The sequence below is a fragment of the Salvelinus namaycush genome, chromosome 18 (genome assembly GCF_016432855.1).
Source record: "Salvelinus namaycush isolate Seneca chromosome 18, SaNama_1.0, whole genome shotgun sequence".
NCBI classification, from domain to species: Eukaryota; Metazoa; Chordata; class Actinopteri; order Salmoniformes; family Salmonidae; genus Salvelinus; species Salvelinus namaycush.
Window position 1 is genome coordinate 12,271,931 of NC_052324.1, and position 24,898 is coordinate 12,296,828.

At 42.8% G+C, this 24,898-nt stretch overlaps 1 protein-coding gene across 1 annotated transcript in view; it reads left to right on the top strand.

Annotated features, from left to right (window-relative positions):
• The first annotated feature begins 1,876 nt into the window (after window positions 1-1,876).
• The window catches only part of LOC120063546 (transient receptor potential cation channel subfamily M member 6-like), a 52,491-nt gene continuing 29,469 nt past the window's right edge, over window positions 1,877-24,898 (top strand). Inside the window, exons 1-18 of the mRNA XM_039013905.1 lie at window positions 1,877-1,910; window positions 2,111-2,144; window positions 2,341-2,530; window positions 2,708-2,921; window positions 3,093-3,217; window positions 3,834-4,005; window positions 4,202-4,376; window positions 8,324-8,447; window positions 8,694-8,766; window positions 13,210-13,310; window positions 13,469-13,603; window positions 14,351-14,404; window positions 14,540-14,680; window positions 16,625-16,896; window positions 17,082-17,310; window positions 17,745-17,870; window positions 18,149-18,295; window positions 18,552-18,680. Coding sequence (XP_038869833.1) covers window positions 1,877-1,910; window positions 2,111-2,144; window positions 2,341-2,530; window positions 2,708-2,921; window positions 3,093-3,217; window positions 3,834-4,005; window positions 4,202-4,376; window positions 8,324-8,447; window positions 8,694-8,766; window positions 13,210-13,310; window positions 13,469-13,603; window positions 14,351-14,404; window positions 14,540-14,680; window positions 16,625-16,896; window positions 17,082-17,310; window positions 17,745-17,870; window positions 18,149-18,295; window positions 18,552-18,680 — 2,475 coding nt within the window. The remainder of the gene's footprint in view (window positions 1,911-2,110; window positions 2,145-2,340; window positions 2,531-2,707; window positions 2,922-3,092; window positions 3,218-3,833; window positions 4,006-4,201; window positions 4,377-8,323; window positions 8,448-8,693; window positions 8,767-13,209; window positions 13,311-13,468; window positions 13,604-14,350; window positions 14,405-14,539; window positions 14,681-16,624; window positions 16,897-17,081; window positions 17,311-17,744; window positions 17,871-18,148; window positions 18,296-18,551; window positions 18,681-24,898) is intronic.

Consider the following 24,898-nt stretch of genomic DNA (forward strand, 5'->3'; position numbering starts at 1 on the left):
GTGTCAAGCGGCTAGCACTGGAGTAATATATAAAAAAAATTGGGTTCTAGTCAAGATTCAAGCAGACATATTTAGCACGAACTGAAGTTTATTTCGTGCTTTATCCGGGTAGCCGGAGAGTAGAGCATTGCAATAGTCTAATCCAGTAGGGTATAGTACTTAAGTAAAAATACTTGAAAGTATTACTTAAGTAGTTTTTTGGGTTATCTGTACTTTACTATTTATATTTTTGACTGCTTTTACTTCACTAGATTCCTAAAGAAAAGCGTACTTACTGACCACAACCACAGAACACAACTACAGGCCACAACCACACAACTACAGACCACAACCACACACCTACTGACCACACAACTACTGACCACAACTACTGACCACAACCACACAACTACAGACCACAACCATACAACTACTGACAACAACTAATGACCACAACTACTGACCACAACCACACAACAACTGACCACAACCACATAACTACTGACCACACAACTACTGGCCACAACTACTGACCACACCAACACAACTACAGACCATAACTACTTACCTCAACTCCTGTCCACAACTACTGACCACAACCACACAAATACTGACCATAACTACTGACCAAAAATATGTGAGCAGCATTAAGTGAAGATGGATGAGAAATACTCCTACAAGACAGATGGAAATATATACTTTCTGGAAAATGTACCTGTTAGTGTATCAATAGCAACAGTCTGGCCATTCTCTCATCAACCCGAGAGACGTTTCAAAAGAAACGTTCCGGAATTTCTGTTTCTTATGATGTGAAAAAATCAAGAGCAGCGGTGTAGTAGATGGTAAATGCAAATACAGTTTACCCACCTTTTGCAGAAAAATTCATTAAAACTATATGTGTATGTACTGTAGACAAACAGTGGTTATGTGTAGGATGATCCGGCAGAATCAATTCTTCCTTAGCAGTTGACTGTACAGTATGTCATTATTCTACACAAGATTAAAACAATCATGAATGAGCATCATTATGTTAATATGAACGAGAAAACATATTGAAAAAATGCAAGATGTTTTCAGGGAAAGTAGATTTTTCAGAACAAGTCAAACGGTGTAACAAGATAGGCAGTTTTCATGTTTTTCTCGTGTATCACTTTAATCAGAGTATAGACAAAATGTTGGTCTTTCTCATTTTCTTCCACTACCACAAAAATAACTTTTAAAGAGCTTTAGCAAGCCTCACAATTTTACTTGTAAAGTTACAATCTAGTTATACCTCATTGTTTGAATCACAGCCCTGCCAGACTGATATCCGTGCAGCGTTTAATGTAAGCTTGCGGGATCAGGCGGCTTTGTGAGGCTACAGGGGTCCTGAAATTCAAAATCAAATATCTAAATGGTCCTTGGTACCATCTTAAAACAATTCCATATGTTAGCTAAGTAGAAAGTCAGCCCCAGGCCCTTAGACCTTAATGTTGTGTGTTGTGTTCCAGTCACAGAGGTCTTGGATTGACGACACCTTCTGCAAGAGAGAGTGTATTAAATTCATCCCAGCATGTCGAGACATACACAGGTGAGCTGGATTTGGTATTTGCTGAAAAATGTCAATATGTCATATGATAGAAGTGCTGGAATAATAATTGTAATAACTTTTACCATGTCTGGTTTTTGAAAAAGCTAACTTTTGGTAACCATACTAACGGTTCCAGGGAAACTCTAGCTATGTGGTTATGTTGCTCATGTATCATTTCCTGTTTATTGCAGATGTTCAGTCCCTCCAGGATTCCTCGATTCTGTGATAGCAGAATTTTTTTGCAAAATCAACAATTCGCATGTTATGCGAGGACTTGCATATTTGACCGCATAAAACAGTCAAATCATTCCAATATTATTGCATAAAATGGACCCATTGCCGCAGTACAAGAAGAGGGCTTGTAATTTCAACCAATCACCTCACATTTACAGCGTAATATGGTTCAATCAAGCCACATGCCAACAAATGTTTTCCCTCCTCATTGCATTTTTTAAAACAAATTTGACAAAATCTTCACATATTGCCATGTAAAATGTCATAATTGCAGCAGCAGAATTTTAGCCCACAGATATCATAAAAAATCTCTGCGGAATCCTGAAGGGACTGTGTGTCAAGTATGCCAAAACCTAATAAGGTATGACTTTACTGTGTTTGTGTGTGAGTGTGTGCGTGTGTGTATATTTTGAGAGTGAGATTTCCCATTTTAGTGTGAAGGTAAACTAACACAGTAATTCCATTTATACTATCATGACATTTATAGGGACAGCAATGCATTTTTGTGCCAATGTTTAACAACTAGAAAGGTTTGAGTTTTTCCTCTCTCCCCCCAGATGCTGCTGCGGACGTCTGGTAGGGGAGCACACCTGGCTGGAGACTGGCCCCTTCATGTCCCGCTGGCCTGGGCCCCAGGCAGTGCAAGAAGAGAGGTGGTCAGTGGAGTGTCACACACAAGCCAGTGCCACCGATGCCTATGGAACCATTGACTTCCAGGACAGCGCTGAACGTAACTGCCATGCCAAGGTCTGTAGCTATTGCTGCATTCATGTGCTAGTCGAAACTAGGAAACTCAGAAATATCCAACTGGGCGTGTAACGATGCTACCCGAGTTTCCCACTTGTATTTACCACTTGGAAGCTTGTTAGGAACTGTTATCTCATATTCATGTGGTTGACCATGCTTTATGTGATGACTGTGCAGTACGTTCGTGTTGCGGTCGACGCAAAGGCTGAGGCTCTGCTGCAGCTGATGCTGAGGGAGTGGCAGATGGAACGGCCTAAACTACTGCTGACGGTCCACGGGGGGGCAGAGAACTTCCCTCTCCCCCTCAAGGTTAGACAGGCCTTCAGCAAAGGCCTGATCACCGCAGCTCAGAGCACTGGAGCCTGGATAATCACAGACGGCATCAACACAGGTGTGTGAAATAATGCAGATTCATTTTGCACTGGGGCTTTAATTAAGACAGTAAGCATGGGTGAATGTGAGCATCTGTGTGTGTGATTTTGGCTGACTACATGTATTGTACTGTGTGTGTGGGATTACGTTTATATGTGTGTAAGCGGACTGAGTATCCGACCCTTCCTAGGTGTGTCCCTGTATGTAGGGGAGGCTGTGAAAGCATACGGCACCAATGGCCACCGGAAGAGGAACGCTGTAGGGGTCACGCCCTGGGGCGTAATTGACAACCACGGTGACCTTATAGGGAGAGATGTGAGTGTCGTTCTCTGTAAAGATATCAGTGCTTTAATGGAACGTTTCAAATGAACCTTTTACTGCAGCAGGCTAAATCAGGGTCACACAGAATGTTTCTTGGTAGTCTTAAACAAATTTACTTTGAAACAAAAGCATACACCTCACACACATGGTTATGGGCTTAAAAAAAGAAGACGCAACGACCATGTCAGATATAGAGTTGAAATGTATTCCATTTTGAGTGCATCCCAATATTACACTTTTATACATCACAGAAGACTGAAATATAATAAAACCATTTGACATAGAAACACTGGATTTTAAGCGGCTTTTTTGAAATAATCTTTGTTTCTTTATGAAATTATGAAAAATATGAATAACACTCCACCCATGAGGCCACTAGGTCATTTGACTGCAGGAAAGAGCTACACCATTCTGCCACCTTGTAAGAAAGTTTGCTGTATTTTTTGCACAGATCTGTACTAATTTTAGCCACAGAAATGTCACCTTTTATCTCCTTTGAGCTGCCATGTGCTCTCACTTTTCTGCTTGGACTATCCCAAATCCTCCTCTAATTTCTCTCAACCTGCTTCCTGACCTGCTTTTCTGACCTGTTTTCTGATACCTAACCCAGGTGCTCAGGCCTTACCAGCCCCTGAGAAGCCCCTTGAGCAAAACGGTGTGTTTGAACAGCCTGCACTCCCACTTCCTGTTAGTGGACGATGGAACTCTGGGAAAACATGGCTGCCAGCTGGGACTCAGGAGGAAGCTGGAGAGACACATTCAACTGCAGAAGATCCATCCTAGTGAGTATGTGTGTGGCTTTGTGCATGTGTTTGTCTGTGTGTGTGAATGAGAGTGTGTATGTGAATGTGTTGATGTGTGTGTGTGTGTGTGTGTGTAAGAAAAAGAGAGATTGCAATGTGTGTGTGTGAGTATTGTAATACATACGTGTTTAACAGTCTATGCGTGTGTGTGTGTGTGTGTATCTCTCTCTGGCAGGGGTTAACCAGGGTGTGCCAGTGGTGTGTGTGGTGGTGGAGGGTGGCCCTGACATTGTGTCCATGGTGCTGGACTATGTGAGCAGTGTGCCCCCCGTGCCTGTGTTCGTCTTCGAGGGATCAGGCCGGGCGGCTGACTTGCTGGCATTCTTACACAAACAGACCGCTATGGATAGGTGTGCGGTGCCACTGTAGTCATCTATATGTTTTTTCAGGTTTTCGCTCTCAAAAATAACACTTAAAAAAATTGAAAAACAACATAATTGGATGTTCTAAGTACACAACAATGATAAAACCAAAAGTAAAAAAAGAAAAGTTACATTTTTTTTGCGTAGTTACCGGTTACTTCAAGTGTGAATGCATCTAGCACTGTTGTTTGGTTAGCAGCGTTTCTGTGGGGCACACGTGATGGAGTTTGCAAAACAAATTCCCACTGGATTGATGCAAATAATCATGATATCATTCTGCCAGGTAGGCATAGGCTTCATTCCATAGTTCACATTTATTTGGGAAGTTTTTTGGAACTCCTTTCCATCTACCAGAAGGCTTTCATTAACATCGCATTTTTTTTTACGGTTCAATATTTTTTGGGGGTGGCGGCAACAATTTAGCAGCGGCGGTACGTCACTGCTAAATTAATACAGGGGAAACACTGCTTACATGTTGAAGACTTTGGTGCTTGTCCATGTAGAGGAACTACAGAGCTACAGAGACACATGACTGAATAGAGCCCTGAGGTTTCCCTGACTATCGCGTGACCTGTCCAAGGAAAATGCTGAGCCCTAAAGGACAGATTGAAATTTACTAGGGGGGAGGGGCTGGTCCAACTTAAGGTGTAATAAAAAAAGGCACACCCCCCCTCCCAAAAGTAAAACATAATTTGACATGACCCTCCCCTTATACTGTAAAATAAATTGAACACCCTCCCCCCTCATAGAATTAACTCCAAATAATGTTTACGACCACAAATAACTGTAGCGACCCTGTGTTAATAAACGGGGATATTGACTTTGCCACTTTTGTGGCACTGTCGATGCCCTGCATGGCTACGGGCCAGAAGGTTGAGAGTTAATCGACCACCACAGACGAGCTCACTCTCCCTGCCTGTTTCATTTACACTACGATCAGAGCTGGCTGCAGACAATGATCAGCTAGGGGAAAATCTGATTTTCAACATTTTGATGCAGTATTTATAATTATGTAAAATATATGCAACTCATTTTCCACCAACAGATTTCTGTGTCAATGCACCACACAACCAATCAACAAAGCATGTCGAATTCGTGCACTTCAATATCATGGTTTGCGTTTTCAACACTGCAATAGATAGGCTTTGTCAATCCTGACAAACAGAAAATACATCCCTCCCTACCTTGTAGGCTTACCCAGTATCGAAGGCTTGGCTTGACAATGTCTGAATGTCATTAAACTGTTTGGTGTTTCGTAACAGATGTCTCTTTCTTTTCATCAATTGGCCGCTGCACAGTTTGGATGAATTGATTGATTTTAATTGTCGGTTAAAAAAATACACATACAGTGCATTCTGAAAGAATTCAGACCCCTTCACTTTTTTTACATTTTGTTACTTTACAGCATTATTCTGCAATTGATTAAATATTTTTTTACTCATCAATCTACACACAATATCCCATATTGACTAAGCGAAAATAGTTTTAGACATGTTTGCACATTTATTAAAAATAAAAACAGAAATACTTTATTTACAGACCCTTTGCCATGAGTCTCGAAATTGAGCTCAGATGCATCCTGTTTCCATTGATCATCATTGAGATGTTTCTACAACTTGATTGGAGTCCACCTGTGGTAAATACAATTGATTGGACATGATTTGGAAAGGCACACACCTGTCTATATAAGGTTCCACAGTTGACAGCACATGTCAGAGAAAAAACCAAGCCATGAGGTTGAATGAATCAGGCCTTTATGGAAGAGTGGCCAGACGGATGCCACTCCTCAGTTAATGGCACATGACAGCCCGCTTGGAGTTTGCCAAAAGGCATCTAAAGGACTCTCAGACCATGAGAAACAAGATGCTCTGGTCTGACGAAACCATGATTGAACTCTTTGGCAAGCGTCACGTCTGGAGGAAGCCAGGCACCGCTCATCACCTGGCCAGTACCATCCCTACGGTGAAGCATGGTGGTGGCAGCATCATGCTGTGAGGATGTTTTTCAGCGGCAGGGACTGGGAGACTAGTCAGGATCGGAAAGATGAACGGAGCAAAGTACAGACAGATCCTTGATGAAAACCTGCTTCAGGGCGCTCAGGACCTCAGACTGAGGCAAAGGTTCACCTTCCAAAAGGACAATGACCCTAAGCACACAGCCAAGACAACGCAGGAGTGGCTTTGCGACAAGGCTCTGAATGTCCTTGAGTGGCCCAGCCAGAACCCAGACTTGAACATCTCTGGAGAGACCTGAAAATATCTGTGCAGCAACGCTTCCCATCCAACCTGACAGAGTTTGAGAGGATCTGCAGACAAGAATGGGAGAAACTCCCCAAATACAGGTGTGCCAAGCTTGTAGCGTCATACCCAAGAAGGCTGTAATCGCTGCCAAAGGTGCTTCAACAAAGTACTGAGTAAAGGGTATGAATACTTATGTAAATTTGATATTTCATTTAAAACAAAATTGCTTTGTCATTATGGGGTATTGATTGTAGATTGAGGGGGGAAAAAACAATTTAATCCATTTTAGAATAAGGCTGTAACTTAACAAAATGTGGAAAAAGTGAAGGGGTCTGAATACTTTCCGAATGCACTGTATACACAAATATTTTAAGTGCCCGAGATTGCACAATGAAGTCGGGAACTTATTTCCATTGTGGTCCTTATTTCTTTTACATAAATACATATACAATTACATAGATACAGACACATTACAGAGATACATTACATAAATACATATACAATTACATAGATACAGACACATTACAGAGATACATTACACAAATACATATACAATTACATAGATACAGACACATTACATAAATACATATACAATTACATAGATACAGACACATTACATAAATACATATACAATTACATAGATAGACACATTACAGAGATACATTACACAAATACATATACAATTACACAGATACAGACACATTACAGAGATAGAGACAACAAATGCTCAACCTCAAGATGAGTATGGGAGGGGGGGGGGGGGGGTTAAATACAATTCTTACAAGCTTGTTTGGCTGGTAGCTTATTCATTAGATGTTTGGGGCTGCTGGTGAACCATGATGTGCAGGTATAATCACAGTGACACTGGACTAACGCACTTGCCAGAGTGCGCTAGTTTCCATCCAATTGGCGACAGATTTATGTGAATATTCTAAAATCTTCATAAAAACAATAGGCCATTTCAGAGTTTTCATTTTATTTTACCGGATATTTTATAAATTTTACAGACATCCATATACATTCAGATATTGTTGGATTATAGGAGTAAATCTGGTAGGCCTGAAACAGTCTTCCTCACCTCAAGTTCAACTGTCGAACTCTGTTGGAGCGTCAGGGTGCACTGCCTTCATATCATAGGCATACAGTAGCTAAAGCTTAATAATAGCCATACCATACCAAACCTTCACAAACGTTTCTAAACTTCATTAGGGTAATATCAAAAGTAAGTCAAGCCATTGTTTATACAAGCAGAAGACAAAATCTCCCCTGTGCCCCCCAAAAAACACACAACCCTGCCCAAAGCAACAACAAAAACAATTGGACAACCCTCCCCTATTTGGATCACCCCTCCCCAACAGTAAATTTAGATCTGTCCCTAATCCAGTGGAAGACCCAGAGTTTTTCCTGGTCAGGTTACGGGCTCAGGAAAATCTCAGGGCTCTACTCATGTGTATGCGTAGCTCTGTAGTCAGTGTGTATGCAGAATACTGTATGTAGGTACAGTATACAAACGCATAACATGCCGTTTTTTGGGCCAAAACATGACAAAAATTTGAACTGAGCGGAAGAGGAAGCCAACCGAGACCTCATATCTCAGCATATGGTCATGCCAAATGGACCCATGTTGTTAGCCTGTGTCTTACTGTACCTCACTGGTGTATCAGTCTATACTTACTGTGTTGGTACTGTGCACAGGCAGCTGGACACAGACATCAAGGAGGACTTCCTTCTGAGGATAGGGGGCATGTTTGGTCTGGAGAGAGCAGACGTCAACCAGCTCTACAACCTTCTGATGGAGTGTATGGACTACAAACAGTCTGTGAGTAATGTGACTGTGGGCCGGTTGCCTACTCATGGACTGAAATGCACTTTCAATTGAGATTCTCCTTTAAAGAATGATTTAGGCTGAACCTGGGTCTAGGAAACCATCCCATCCATGTTCAGTTCATGATTATTTTCTACCTTTCAACAGGCTCCCAGGCTTAGTATAATGTTCACATAAAGGGTGGAAATCCAATGACTGTCGTTCACTGCATAGAACTATTTCTATATTTATAAAACACAGATCACAATCTTCGACTCAGAATCCGAAGGTCAACAGGAGGCAGACTGCGCCATTTTGATGGCCACACTGAAAGGTACCCCTCCTCCTGCCCTTTATGCTTGTGTCTTTCACTGGAATGTGTGATGTCATTCAGTAGATACTCAGATGAGACTTGACCTAGTCATGTCGTGCCTACGTCTGTGGTGGTCATGACATTTTGTCAGCTGGTGATTGTCAAGCAAATAACTGCCGGTTCGCTAATTGACCGTTAATTAACATAAACACATTTAGCATCTCCTCTCATCAGGAATCCCTACAAATGACGGCTTAGTGGAAACCACTAGAGATAAAAGCACGACAGGCCATACACGCTCACCAGCCAAGTTATTCCCAAGGATAACGTCGATACCCTCAATAGGCAACGAAGGACGCACCCCCACAACAACCTCACCTTTCACCAGTCCACAACATCAGTTTATGCAATGGAACTGACAGTGTTCAAACCTATTCCCCTAATTAGAACACTACTTCCTGAATCAGTCTCAGCAGAGAAGGGTAACACAGACTCCAACACAAACGACTCAGAGGCACCTGTGTCTCTCAGGATCTTCACTGGCACAAGGTCGTTACTTTCTAACATAGACACAAAACCCTCTGTAATGAAAGGTAAATAGTCTGGGTCAATATGGACTTTCACATGCCCCTGAGCACGAGACAGTGTGTCAGAAGTGAACTGATGTGGGACGGGCGCTGCTAACGACGTAGGCTTAGATTTAACGTAAGCGCAAGTATTGAATTTACCCTTAGCCCTGAGAACCGGACATTCGTTTTTCCAATGACCTGAACCTTGACAGTAGTGACACTCTTGACCAAAGTCAGCTTTACCACGGGAGTCAGGTTCAATCCTAGTTGAATGAAACTCTGCCTGTGAACCAGAGTATCTCCGTGAGCGAGGCCCAAATCTCTCTGAAAGCCCCCACTCACTCCGAATACGGGGCTCTGCAAAGACACTTTTGTGAGTCAAAACATACTCGTCCGCCAAAACCGCAGCCTCAGTGACAGTCTTTACTTTTCGTTCGTTGATGTACGCGGCTATACGATCAGGGATTGTGTCCTTAAATTGCTCTAGCATAATCAGATCACACAGCCAATGGAAAGTCATAACTGCCGAGGCGGAACACCATCGATTAAACTGTGAAGATAACTCTCGCGCAAACTCAACATGAGTCTGTTTATCATCCCTTTTTAAAGTTCTAAATCGTTGGCGGTAAGCCTCAGGAACCAATTCGTAAATCTGTAACACAGCCATTTTAACCTCATCATAACTGACACTGTCGGCTACACTAAGAGCTGAATATGCTTCCTGCGCTTTACCAGTCAACACACACTGCAACATTAAAGTGCGGTCAGAATTAGGCCAACTCCTAGCGTCAGCAACACGCTCAAACAACAAAAAGAATGTCTCAGGGTCCTTCTCATTAAATTTTGGCAACAACCGTAAGTTCCCAACAATATCAAATGTGTTCGGGGCACGACCGAAAGAGGAGCAACACCTAGGTAAATCTGGGTCACCTTCCCAGAGCAAACTCTCCCCTGAGTGCTTTCCTTCCCTAACCAACTCTAGCCGCTCTTGTTGCAGCTTGATTTTAGCACGCTCCAAATCCTGTTTAAATTCCAATTCCTTTTCATACTTTACCCGATCATCAAGCTCCAAATCCTGTTAAAATGCCAATTATTTTTCATACTTTACACGGTCATGCTCTAGCTTCTCACGATCATGCTCTAGCTGTAACAGAAGCAGTTCTTTCTGCTGTTCAAAAAGAAGACTACTAGGACTAACCGATGGAGCGGCCATTGTAACGTTACGGGGAGACGGTGAGGACAGAAATAGTGGTAACTTCAAGAATACCTCCATCAGATTGGCCTTCAATATTAACCTAATATAATTTTTTAGATGTTTACCACTAATTTCAACCTTGTAGTGTTCAGCGATCTTCAACAGCTGTTCTTTAGTACATAATTCTAACAGTTCCTCTGATGGAAAGCGAATAAACTCGTTTACGTAAGACGATATAGTCACAAGTAAATACAAAAAAAAAAAATCTTGCTCTTCCCCTCTGGTGAGCACACCAGACCGGACCACAAGAGAAATGACAATCACACCGGGCACCACAGAAGAGAGATGAGATATATATGGAGCTTCCCCAAAACCTACAACAACTCAACCCTAGTCTTCGTGCGGATTTTCGGTGGGTAATTACGCACTGTAGCCAGCTGGCAAGGGAAGAAAAGAAAAACACCCAGCACGTGCTGGCAGATTCCCCCAAGCCACGGATGTGCCCCCTAGACAACTGCTCAGTCCACAGACACCACAAAAATTACAAACAAAATAACCATGCCCAACGTATTCCAAAGTGAGATACGTCACTAAGCCTAACAGGGGAAGAAGAAAGGCTATAGCTCCGGGTAGTAAGTGTCACTACCCTACCCAAATCTCCCACTGAGGAACACAGTACTCACCTCCTCAAACCGATGTCCCAACAGCAAGTAGAGCAAGAGTTTCCAGCCTGGGCAGGGGCCTGGAAACTAACCAGTGTACTCTCTCCAACGCAGCACACAACCAACTATCCACTGCAGTGGCAAGTTTACCAAACAAACAAAGGCAACCAGTACTGGTCCTACCAAACATTACAACTCAAACAAGCTGTAACAAAAGATGCAAACAAAGCACCTACAGAGTTTAACATTAACTCCACATTTTCTCCCAAACACAACACACATACTAGTAAGCCCAACGACACTAGTATTAGTCCTTCATAATGCAACAAAGTGCTATACGCCAAAATGTCTAGGAACCAACCTTACGATCCCGGATGAGCCCCCACTTGTCACGAACCGGCTCGAAGTTCGTAACAAAAAGGGAGACAAAGTGGAGATAAGGAATAACAAAATATATTTATTAACGGAAGTAAACTAAATACAATTAACAATGATGTGTGTAGTCAGTAATCAGTAGTGTGAGTGAGTGTTTGCACACCCGGGCCCAGGTGTGTCCCATGTTGCTGACAACCCTCCCAGCTCCGCCCGCCGACATCCTAATAAGGAAAACGAGCAGAGAAAGAATACGGCAGACAGAGTGGGAGGGTCGTCACACCAGGCGTGATGGTCGGATTTGCGTTTATTGTCGAAGGAATGAGCGTTACACCGAGGCCTGTACTCTGGAGCGGGATCGATTTGGAGGTGGAGGGTCCGTCATGGTCTGGGGCGATGTGTCACAGCATCATCGGACTGAGCTTGTTGTCATTGTAGGCAATCTCAACGCTGTGTGTTACAGGGAAGACATCCCTCATGTGGTACCCTTCCTGCAGGCTCATCCTGACATGACCCTCCAGCATGACAATGCCACCAGCCATACTTCTCGTTCTGTGCGTGATTTCCTGCAAGACAGGAATGTCAGTGTTCTGCCATGGCCAGCGAAGAGCCGGGATCTCAATCCCATTGAGCACGTCTGGGACCTGTTGGATCGGAGGGTGAGGGCTAGGGCCATTCCCCCCAGAAACTTGCAGGTGCCTTGGTGGAAGAGTGGGGTAACATCTCACAGCAAAAACTGGCAAATCTAGTGCAGTCCATGAGGAGGAGATGCACTGCAGTACTTATTGCAGCTGGTGGCCACACCAGATACTGACTGTTACTTTTGATTTTAACCCCCACTTTGTTCAGGGACACATTATTCCATTTCTGTTAGTCACATGTCTGTGGAACTTGTTCAGTTTATGTCTCAGTTGTTGAATCTTGTTCTGTTCATACAAATATTTACACATGTTAAGTTTGCTGAAAATAAATGCAGTTGACAGTGAGAGGACGTTTCTTTTTTTGCTTTTTTTGAGTTTATAAATAATATATCTGTGAAATTTGTTTTGATTTCGAATTGACCATTATCATGCACCTGTTTCGAAACGGGCAGGGGAAAAAATACATATAATTTATGCTCTTAAATAGGGAATGGAGGACACATTTCCCGTGGTTCGTTTTCATGCCAGCCAGGTAGGCTGTAAACCTGTTGTAAAGAGAAACAAAGTGCTTAATATTAGGGAAGTTGAGAAATAAATATAGTTGACCTAGCCTATAGAAAGCTGAGGGGATCCTCATTTTAATAGAGGCCATCAAAACTTTGTTTTCTCATGGAATTGCATTAACTATTGGAAAGGTCAGAGTGATTAGAGGGACAATAGAGTGCTGAGTACCAGGCAGCTAGCAAGTTTGGTAGGCTACTAATGACCATCAGCAGCATCAGAGCTTGGAGGAGACTGTGACTTAACAGTCACATGGAATTTGACCGCGGTCATGTCTCGGTCACCATAACAGCCCTAGTCGTGCCTGTTCTATGTGTTCTCAGGGCTGAATCCTAACTTGAAATATGAGTTCACTCAAATGTCCAATAAATCTATACATGATCTTTAAAATTGTGAGTTAGGCAGGGCAGATGTTGCGTTAGGATCGGCCCACAGTCGTTAACAGATTTTGTGACAATTGACAGGTACCAAGTCATCTCCAGCGGAGCAGCTCAGTACGGCTCTGGCTTGGGACAGAGCAGACGTGGCTAACAAACACATCCAAGTGTACGGCCAGTACTGGCAGGTAACACAGACAAGGAGGCAGCCAGGGCAAGGCTGCCCAGTGTCATTGATTTTATGCTGAATTTTTTTTGTATTTTTTTGTATTCAGGAAGTAAAATGGAACTGCTGTGTTTGATGGTATGACAGTCATGCTTGATGGTGGTGGTTGTTGTCTGTCAGGTTGGCTCGTTGGAGCAGGCCATGCTGGATGCTCTCATCATGGACCGGGTTGGCTTTGTCAAACTGTTGATCGACAACGGTATGACCATGAACCACTTCCTGACCGTTTCACGTCTGGAAGAGCTCTATAACACGGTAATGACTTAATCTCTTTCTCTCTTATCACCTTTTCAGCTCTGTATTTATGAGTTACAATATATTGTATGCTGTACATAAAGAAGCAATTCTGTGTTTTCATATTGACAGTACTATTAGCTTACTCATATACCATAATTGCCATAGCAGTGGTTTTATTTGCAATCACAATAATACAGTGGGGCTGGCAGTGTAGCCTAGTGGTTAGAGCGTTGGACTAGTAACCGAAAGGTTGCAAGATCAAATCCCGAGCTGAAAAGGTACAAATCTGTCGTTCTGCCCCTGAACAACTGTTCCTAGGCCGTCATTGAAAATAAGAATTTGTTCTTAATTAACTGACTTGCCTAGTTAAATAAAGGTAAAAAAATACAGTGGAAGTATCTCTTTGATTGTTTGGTTTTCCCACTGTTTGAAGATGTTTTGTAGAACACATAGCTCTTTGTCATGAGTCCAGCTGTGTATGATCTTTCCAGTTATAAACAATATTCAATAATTCATCACTTTTTAAACGATGTAGCTCCATAAGGAGACAAGTAACAACATATATGATCATATAAAATTGTGGAAGTTTGTTTTCTGAAAGTTAAAATTATGGTCATTTTTTATCTGGTCTACCACTTCATTCCGTAGGAACAAATGTATTATAATCCAGATAACTAGCCATTTATGTATTATTCTGGTTGGCATTTGGTTGTTTCTGAGTTGATTGTGGATAATGAAGACATGACATGTCATCACTTTTTGTAGCAACAGGGACCAACAGACAATTTCCTCCATCACCTTGTGGAAGATGTGAAACAGGTGAATACTGTTGAACATGCAACATTGGTGAAAATGTAAGGTTTTCCTATGTGTGTTTCTATAGTATTTGTGTGTGGAAATATTTATGTGTGTGTGTGCGTGTGTTTTTGTGCGTGTGTGTGCATTTGTGTGTAGAACCATATACCCAAAGGATACAGAGTCTCCCTCATAGACGTGGGGCAGGTGATTGAGTATCTGATAGGAGGAGCCTATCGGAGCACATACACACGGAAACACTTCCGGGCCTACTATAACCGCTTACATGCCCACTGCATGGTAAGTGGCCATGGTCGCGTTTCAGGCCGACTATTTTGCAGTTGCCTGCCAGATGTCACAGCGTCTGGATAGGTGTTTAACCTAGTCCTATCAACTGACCGCATCATACGATATAGGTTGTGTTCCTCTGCTCAGACGTTGCATGCATCAACCAATGTTTGCGTGTCAAGTCATCGACTGTGCCGTCGGGCACCATATTGCTATAACGTACACTGAGTATTCAAAACATTAGGAACCTTCCTAATATTGAGTTTCACCCCTCCCTTTTGCCCGCAGAACAGCCTCAATTCGTCTGGGCATATCGAACGTGTTCCCCAGGGATTCTGGCCCATGTTGACTCCAATGCTTCCCACAGTTGTGTGAAGTTGGATGGATGTTTTTTGGGTGGTGGACCATTCTTGATACACACAGGAAACTGTTGAGTGTGACAAACCCAGCAGCGTTGCAGTTCATGACACAAACCTGGGCCTGGCACCTATTACCATAACCCGTTCAAAGGCACTTTTGTCTTGCCCATTCACCCTCTGATTGGCACAGATACAAAATCCATGTCTCAATTGTCTCAAGGCTTAAAAATCCTTCTTTATCCTGTCTCCTCCCCTTCATCTACACTGATTGATGTGGAGTTAACAAGTGACATCAATAAGGAATCATAGCTTTCACCTGGTCATTCTATGTCATGGAAAGAACAGGTGTTCTAAATGTTTTGTATACTCAGTGTGTGATGTGGTTAGCTGATTGGCCTTGTTAGGTTCTAAATGAACTGAGTAAAAACTCACGGACGATTGTTAAAGCTCAAACCAAGTTTATTCCCCCAAAGGGTCAGACTGCTGAACAGACCAAGACATATTCACACAAGCCCTGGTATTTAACCATTCCTCCCATGTTGAGTCTCCTCCTTACATCGCTGAACAGCCAATACACCTCTGTGCTAGACAGAACTTTAGTGATATCTGTTCTTCCTCACTTCATCTGACCTATGTCCAAATTCCTCACTTCTCCCCAACTCAAGGCTGTCATGACTTGTACCAGACTGTCGCCATTCTCCATCCATAGGATCCCTGATGTCTAGCACTAGAATATTCTGACAGAATGTAAACGTTCTACATTCCCCTCTCTCGCTCAGTGACATGAATAAGGATATTTCAAGTTTTTCATCAGCCTACATATAATACCTATCCAGGTGTTGTAAGATCTGGCATGCGTCAGCAACGTCTTGGCAGAGGAACACAACCATAGTAATGTGGAGCCCCACTACTTAGTCGATAGCATGGCACACAGCCATTGGATGTTGCATGCAGTGTGACTACAATGTAGTTGGTCTATAACAAAGCCCATGTTAAATGTCTGTGTACAGTACACGCAGGGCAAGATATCACCCTTGGCCGTCAAGCAGTTGTAAAAATGGACACCAATAATATAGCAGTATTCTTTTTTGTTTGTTATGTTTTTATTTTGAAATGTAACCTGGTGTACATTTCACTTTGCACTGATTTGAGTGGCCATCATTTCCAGGACACTGGACTGGACAGGATAGTTCAGGACCCCGGACCAAACAGGGAAGCCTGCACCCTTCACCCACCCCAAAGCCCTAACAACAGTCCGTCAAGCCCACCTGTCTTCCACACTGCTCAGCCCTACAAACGCAAGGTCTGTGAGAGATCTGGGACAAGCACAAACCGATCTGGGACTACGCTAACTTTTCACCTACAAATGCAGTCTTTTAAAGACACTTGTCTCCACACTCACTCACACACACACACACACACACACACACACACACACACACACACACACACACACACACACACACACACACACACACACACACACACACACACACACAGCCTATTGATTGCTAGTATATTCTGTGGCTACAAATACCCCATGTGCATTAGTGTTCTCATTGGCTGGCCGCCTCTCCCATCCCTCCTTTCTCTCCAGGAGAGATCCATGGTCCCCAGGGACCCGAAGGAAGCCCAGCAGCAGAGCTCCAAGCTAGGCGACTCTTCTCTGGTTGTGTTCAACTTCAACGACCTGTTTGTGTGGGCCGTGCTGCAGAGACGCCAGCAGATGGCGCTGTTCCTGTGGCAGCACGGGGAGGAGGCCATGGTCCGGGCTACGGTGGCTTGTAAGCTGTACCGCGCCATGGCCCACGAGGCTCAGCAAAACAACATGGATGACACCACAGCGGAGCAACTCAAAACCTACTCGCTGTCAGTCTTTCCTTGTACACATCTTGAAATGTTTGTTTAGTAGTAGTGTGTCTCTGGGGTTTTGTGTATGTTGTTTCAGCAGAGTGGACTTTTGTGGTTGTGTGTGTATATTACTATGTTTATGAGTGTGTGTTTTCCGGTCTGTGTTTATCAATGTTCGTGTGTTGTGGCATGGATGGCCGCAGGGACTTTGGTCAACTGGCTGTAGACGTACTGGACAATGCCTTCAGGCAGAACGAGCGCATGGCCATGAAGTTGCTGACCTCGGAGATGGAGGCCTGGAGCCACTTCACCTGCCTGCAGATGGCCGTGTCCTCCCGGCTCCGCCCCTTCGTCTCCCACTCCTGCACCCAGATGCTGCTCACCGACCTGTGGACCGGCCGCCTCAACATGAGGAAGAACTCCTGGTTCAAAGTGAGGGTCTCAAACTCATTTTGTCTTCAACACGGTCTGGAGGGCCACCCTGTATGGCCTTGCCCTCAAAAGCCACGGGCCGTACTTACTAAGACAACCGCAGATCGCATTAAATCAGTTCATGGGCTGTATCTAGCCCAAGGGCCAACAGTTTGAGTGTTCTAGGCACCTTGTCTCCTTTTAAGATTCTGGAAAGTAATGTAAAACCCGTGCACCTCAATGTTCTTTCCATGATAAGATTGAATGACAGCATAAATAAGCATTAGTTCAAGTGTATTCTTATGTCAATTAGTATATTCATATGATTGGTCTATTAATAGTCTATTAGTCTATTAATATTATTATTGTAGTAATATCAGTCGATGTTGTACTGTTCTAACAGTCACCCCTCAGATTAGATTTTTGTTTATGTGTCTCAATATTGTGTGTGTCAGATCATCCTGAGCATCCTCATGCCCCCTGCCATCCTGCTACTAGACTTTAAGAGCCAGGCGGATATGTCCCATGTGCCCCAGTCCCAGGAGGCTTTGCAGTTTATTTGGGACACGGGGAGACCAGAGGCAGCCCAGGAGGAGGGGCATACAGTAACTAAGGTGCCAAAATGTACACCGTACTCTGAATTTCAGTCCTTCAAATTCCTGTCATCTAGGTTGGTATTCTAATGTGAGATTGATGCTAATGTTGATACCGGGGTCGTTTTTATTAGACATCAAATGGTAGGAAATGGACTGAAACAGGGAGGGACTTTTCTCATTATTGATTTCCGTTGCAAAACCTTTTCTGATGTGTGCCCTAATGAACGTGGCCCGGATCTCGTGGTGCTCTGAAGGAGGGCCAGGATGTGGAGAAGGGGTCAGCATGCTGGGAGAGGATCTCAGACCCCGAAGCTGACACAGTCATACCCGTTACCACGCCGTGTCTCTTCTGGACCAGGAGGCTGTACGAGTTCTACAACGCTCCTGTCGTCAAGTTCATGTTCCACACGGTGAGCTAGCAGCATGCACCCACCCCACGTCTGTTAATCACTGTCATTTCTCCCATACAGTTTGCAATATGTCGAGGGGGAAAAAAGGAATCATACTCTTCTACGCCTCAGGACATGCGTATTATACAAAGACCTTTTGTTGAAAATATTCCTCAGTCTGATACGAATGACAGTGATTCGATTCACTAGATCCCTGTGTCTTGGTGATGTTTTCACTCTGGTCCGTGAGCTGATGCTTTTTCACTGTGTGGTCTAGATGTCCTACCTGGCCTTTCTCATGCTGTTCTCCTACATTGTTCTGGTGAAGATGGAGGATCGGCCCAGCACTCAGGAGTGGCTGGTCATTGCCTATATTGTATCCACTGCGGTGGAGAAAATAAGAGAGGTGAGTGTGTAATAAATTGAAGACTAAACTTGCTCTGAGAACAGCGGTCTTATTTCTGGCATGTTAGACTCAAAAGGTCTGACACAGTTTATCTGTTATACCTGATAGGGAATTTCACATCTCTATCATTTTCCTCTCTATTTCTCTTGCTCTCACTCGTCTCGTTCTCTTTTCACATGTTCTCCCCCTCTTTTATCACTGTTCAACCTCATACCCAGTAGGAATACAACTTCACACATTTCCTTTATTTTGCATGCAGTCTCGTCTTTAACTTAGCAGGACATTGTAATTGCTAACCTTAAAAATGCACTTGTTTGTAATTCAAACTTGATGATTGAAGAGTACCAGCAGCGTATATGATGATTGTATGTGAGTGGATGTGTGTAGAGTCAGTATAAATGTGTGCGTGTGAGCAAATGATAGAGTGAGTGTTTGTATGTGTGTTGGAGTGTCAGTGTGAGTAAGTGTGTAGGGCGCTGTGAGTGTGCATAGAGACAGTGCATATTTTTAGCTATTAAGCAGTCATTTTGGCATGGGGATAGAAGCTGTTTAGGAGCCTATTGGTGTCAGACAATGCACTGGTAACGCTTGCCATGTGGAAGCAGAGAGAACAGTCTATGGCTTGGGTGGTTGGAGTCGTTAATGATTTAATGATGAAGTACAGGAGGGGACAAAGCACACACCCCTGTGGGGCCCCCGTGTTGAGGGTCAGCGTGGCGGATGTGATGTTGCCTACCCTCACTACCTGGGGTCGGCCCGTCAGGATGTCCAGGATCCAGTTGCAGAGGGAGGAGTTCAGTCCCAGAGTCCTAAGCTTGGAGTGGACCATAGTGTGTGGACAAACGCTGAACTGTAGTCAATGAACAGCATTCTCACATAGGTATTCTTCTTATCTAGGTGGGTGAGGGCAGTGTGGAGTGCAATTGAGATTGCATCGTCTATGGATCTGTTGGAGCGGTATGCAAATTGGAGTGGGTCTAGGGTGTCTGGGATGATGGAGTTGCTGTGTGCCATAACCAGCCTCTCAAAGCACTTCATGATTACAGATGTGAGTGTTACAGGGCGGTAGTCATTATGGCATGAAGCCTTAGAGTTCTTGGGAACAGGAATGATGGTGGTCATCTTAAAACATGTGGGGATTACAGACTGGGACAAGGAGAGGTTGAAAATTACTGTTAATATCCCTTTCTGTACATGCTCTGAGAACACGCCCTGGTAGCTGCTGTGTAGCCTAACCTATTATGTTTATGTTATTTATTTATTTTCTGAACCACTCCAAAAAGAAGTTCCCTTGCGGGGAAAATAAAGTTCTTCTTCTTTTTAATTCAACTGACCATCAAGCATATGAGAATCACAATGATAACCAATCACACTGCCTGTCATTAATTATACAGTATGTTTTATGACGTCACCATTGTGAAGTAAGAGGTTGCCACGGGAGCCAACAAATCACTAGCCACATTATGCTTCTCAAATCACATCCTACATAGAGTAGGCAATCTCTGGAATAGGCTACTACTTTTGAGGAGAGTGTAGTGCATAACTGAACTAAGGGAAATAGAGATTAGCCTAGAGGATACCTACTAATGGGGAGAGGAGCATTGCTAAATGGACCTTGTGTCAGGGGCATTAAGTGCCACCAGTTTTTTTCAATCTATATTTAAGTTATCATTCATTTCATCAAGACCAATACATCTATTGACATCATGTTTGTATGACTTAAAGACATGCGCCGGAACTTTGGTGACTAACACGTATTTTATAAACCTCCTGCTTTGGGCTGGATATGTTAATGTGTAGTTCATACATGCATAATCTATGAGCGGAATTAGTCTTACCTCAATTAGCCACAAAATCCCTAGTTTGAAAGTGACGGTTTACTGGTAGCTGTGCAGTGCCATTATCCCTACATTTTCCCCACGTGTGGGTAAGCCCCCTAGCAATTAGAGTTCTAGCTAATGAGCTTCAGCCCCTTGCCATTTAAGTGAGCTAGCAAGTGGCGAGAGAGAGAGAGCAATGACGTTGTGTACATATGTGATGTAGTATGCAATTTTCTGGGACCACTTTTGGCTCGAGCACTACTTTCAGAACTGCTGGCTAAAAAGTATACAAAACTACCGGAGAATCTCTTTAAACCCCACAATAATAGACTGTTCCTACTTTGCATGAGACTTTACATAGTGATTCTTCCTACCAACTCTCACAGTTTCACATCAGAATTAGACGTTCATCCATTTTTCTCAAATGGCACATTTGAAGTTGTTCCAAACATCACATTTCAAAGTGTTTAACCTTTCAGACAATTAAAAAAAAAGTGTTGCATCAGAAGAGTCTGTACCTTTTCAGAAAGTAGAGTACTCTGGCATAGAATGTTCAGTATTGTTTCCCTGACAACAACAAACATTGCTGATTGATGTGCTGTTGGGTTGTTTTTCAGCAGTTTTTATGGTAGCTCGATGTGTTTTCTTTCTACTAACTGTATTGGTAAGTCATTGTATTTAACAAACTTCAAAGTACATTAAAAAAAATGAGGGGTTCAACAACGGTTCTTCTAAGATCCCCAAAGTTCGTCGAAGAACCTTAGGGTTCTTGGTACTGAAAATTGCCCCCAAAAGGTTCTTTCAAGAACCCCATAGGCGGTGGGGTTTATCAAGGAACCTCCTTAGTTGGTGGGGGTTCTTGCAGGAACCTAACAGCCCAACTGAAACATTTGAATTTGAATTTTAAAAGGACAGCAGGTGCAGGTATTAACTGAAAAATGTAAAGATCTCTTCAATTTAAGGTTTGTCCCTTATATGATCTAAATTGATATTGTTTTATGACAATACCATCTATCTTTTCATATTTGTGCAAATCTTTCTAAAACAGAAAATGGACACAATTCAATGGATATCAATAAACAAAGAGGTGAGAATATGTAGGCCATAAGAATATGTTGAAGGCTAGCTGTATTGCGTGCAGATGACTGAACTGCTCACTTTTGTGTCTGTAGGTATACAGACAAGGAGGCAAACAAAGGTATGTCAATTGGTATTGGTTTAGTATTATGCAGATTACATTCACCATTTTCTTTATAGGGACACATTTTCTATATAGGGACAAACCTTAACTGAAATGTAACGACCTCCTCAATTTAGGGTAAGTGCCTAGACCTACTGTTCTTTCAAATCCAAATGTTTCAGTTGAGCAGTTAGGTTCCTGCAAGATCCCCCACCAACTAAGGAGCCTTCTCGATGAACCCTACCTCCAATGGGGTTCTTGGAAGAACATTTTGGGGCCATGTTCAGTGCCAAGAACCCAAAGGTTCTCCAAAGAACTTTGGGGATCTTAGAAGAACCCTTGTTGAACCCCTAATTTTTTGAGTGTACTTATACAAATTTGTAGCAGACAGATGGAAGTTGTTCCTATCACATTTTGAATGTAGTAACAATCTCTGAGAAATTGACAAACAATTTGTATTTAACTAGGCAAGTCAGTTAAGAACAAATTATTTCTTTACAATGACGGTCTAGTGTTAACTGCCTTGTTCAGGGGCAGAACAACAGATTTTTACCTTGTCAGCTCGGGGATTCGATCTAGCAACCTTTCGATTAGTGGCCCAACGCTCTAACCACTAGGCTACCTGCCACCTCACAATTCAACAATCAGTGGTGTAAAGCACTTAAGTAAAAATACTTTAAAGTACTACTTACTGTAAGTAGTTTTCTGGGGTATTTTTTTTTACAATTACTTCACTACATTCCTAAAGAAAAGGATGTACTTTTTACTCCAAATATTTTCCACGACTCCCAAAAGTACACATTACATGTTGAATGCTTAGCAGGACAGGGAAATGGTCCAATTCACGCACTTATGAAGAGAACACGTGGTCATCCCTACTACCATCTGGCAGACTCACTAAACGCAAATACATGGCTTGTAAATGATGTGTTGGAGTGTACCCCTGGCTAGCTGTAAAACATGTCTGAGTGTTGGAGTGTACCCCTGGCTAGCTGTAAAAAATGTCTGAGTGTTGGAGTGTACCCCTGGCTAGCTGTAAAAAATGTCTGAGTGTTGGAGTGTACCCCTGGCTAGCTGTAAAACATGTCTGAGTGTTGGAGTGTACCCCTGGCTAGCTGTAAAACATGTCTGAGTGTTGGAGTGTACCCCTGGCTAGCTGTAAAACATGTCTGAGTGTTGGAGTGTACCCCTGGCTAGCTGTAAAACATGTCTGAGTGTTGGAGTGTACCCCTGGCTAGCTGTAAAAAATGTCATCAAGAAAATGGTGCCATCTGCTTTGCTTAATATAAGGAATTTTACTTACTTTTACTTTTGATACTTACGTTTATTTACAATTGCACTTTAACTTCGTAGTCATTGTTTGATTTCAAATCCAAACTTTGAGCATTGAGCCAAAAGAAGAATTACAGAGGGCACTGTAAATCATATCGTAGGCCTAATAGTACTGTAGAGCTCTTTATACTTGCACACAATATAGCTGGGTCGCCTCGTCCTGCCCCTAGGGGTTCACCGCCCTACATCGCCACAACCCACCCCACTCAGCTTTCGGATCTTAGTGAAACATTCATTATTGGTTTCAGGTGTGTTAAGCCAAGGTCAGAGAGACAACAGTACAGCAGACCCCCAGTACCAGGACTGAGCAGCCCAGCAGCTAGGGATTGCCTAAATAGGTATCTCCCTTGACGTGGGCCTGTTTTCAGTACAGACTCCTTTGTCGTACAGTATTCCATATAAGGCATCCAGACCTTATGAAAGTTGCACAATATACCCTTAATCTGGTAATAAATCAAATCTAGTGATAACTTGACATTTCTGCCATCCATTGTGACATTGTGGGAGGATAACCAACCTTCAAATTAATAGCAATGCATTTCTTAGCCGCTATAAATGCTACAGTTTCTTCTGATAACAGTCTCCATGACTGGGCATTCTAACATATCTGTATCCATTCATTATCATCAATAGTGTCTCGAAGGTCTTTCTCACATTTTTGTTCTACATGTTTTGTGCCATTGGGAAAAGCCTATCAACCTTTGATACAGTTTGGAAATCAACTTGAGGTTTGTCAGACTCTTAAAATAGCATGAAGCTTCTTGCTTGTCCAGTGTTTTCTGCTCAGAGATAATAAAGTATTGCATCTACAAAAGTTCACCTCAGCTCCACCACAGACTGGTCTTCTCTGGTTGCTTGACCCAGCGGAGACCTGTCACCATCTGATCCTGCTCAGATGAGGCATAACAAAGAATGACCTTGGTGTACATTTATACATTATATTATCCAAGAACAGAATCAATGGTTCAATCATTGAAATGACCATAATTCCCAGATCCCAGACTGTAGTCTACCCATCAACTCAAGATGGAACGTTATATCCATTCACTGATTGTCACAATTTACTGCAAAATTCAGACTGGTCTTCCCTGGCTGTTGAAACGGGACAAAACATTTCCACACACACAACTACCTGACAGATAGCCAGTTCAGCTCTAGCCTCTAGCAGCTACTAGCTAGCTAGCTCATTCACTTCAGACTGAACTTCAGTCGAGAGGGGATGAAACATTAGCGAACATTACATGTCAGTTACACTACTAGCTCAGCTCTGGGAACATGTTTCTTCTTCTTCTATTAAGTCAAACAGTAGTTACCTTGCCAGCTACATCAGTTAAATAAAGAGTACCTCTGCACGCTTTGTGGTGTCCGGCGCAGTCCTAAATCCATCTGGCTGAAACCACCAAACAGCCTACCCGACCGCTCCGAGGTGTCCACATGGTCCTAAAGCACTCCGATGCCTCTGTTTGTATCACAATAGAATGATAAAACTGGGGGGGAGAAAAATGCAATTTCAAAATGTGTGTGTGTGGGGGGTCATGTCCTCCCTGTCACCAGTGAAAGTTGTGCCCCTGTGTCTGAAAAGGGTATAAAATTATATTTTTTATGGATTTCAACTTTGTTGTATTATCATTTAACCCCTGGTATAAAATCACCACAACTACACTATTTCAGAATCAGTAGCCTACAACTAGTAAAACATAAATTAATAACATTTTCTGACTACATATTTAGGCTACTTACCTGTAGCCTAATGTAGCCTACTTGAGGAACACTATCTGACAACAAATTAAGCTGTATTATCATGTTACTGCAAATCATAGGCTATGGTTCAACAACAGTGGCAAACACTGATTGAATTATTCTGTTCACCATTATTACATCAAAAA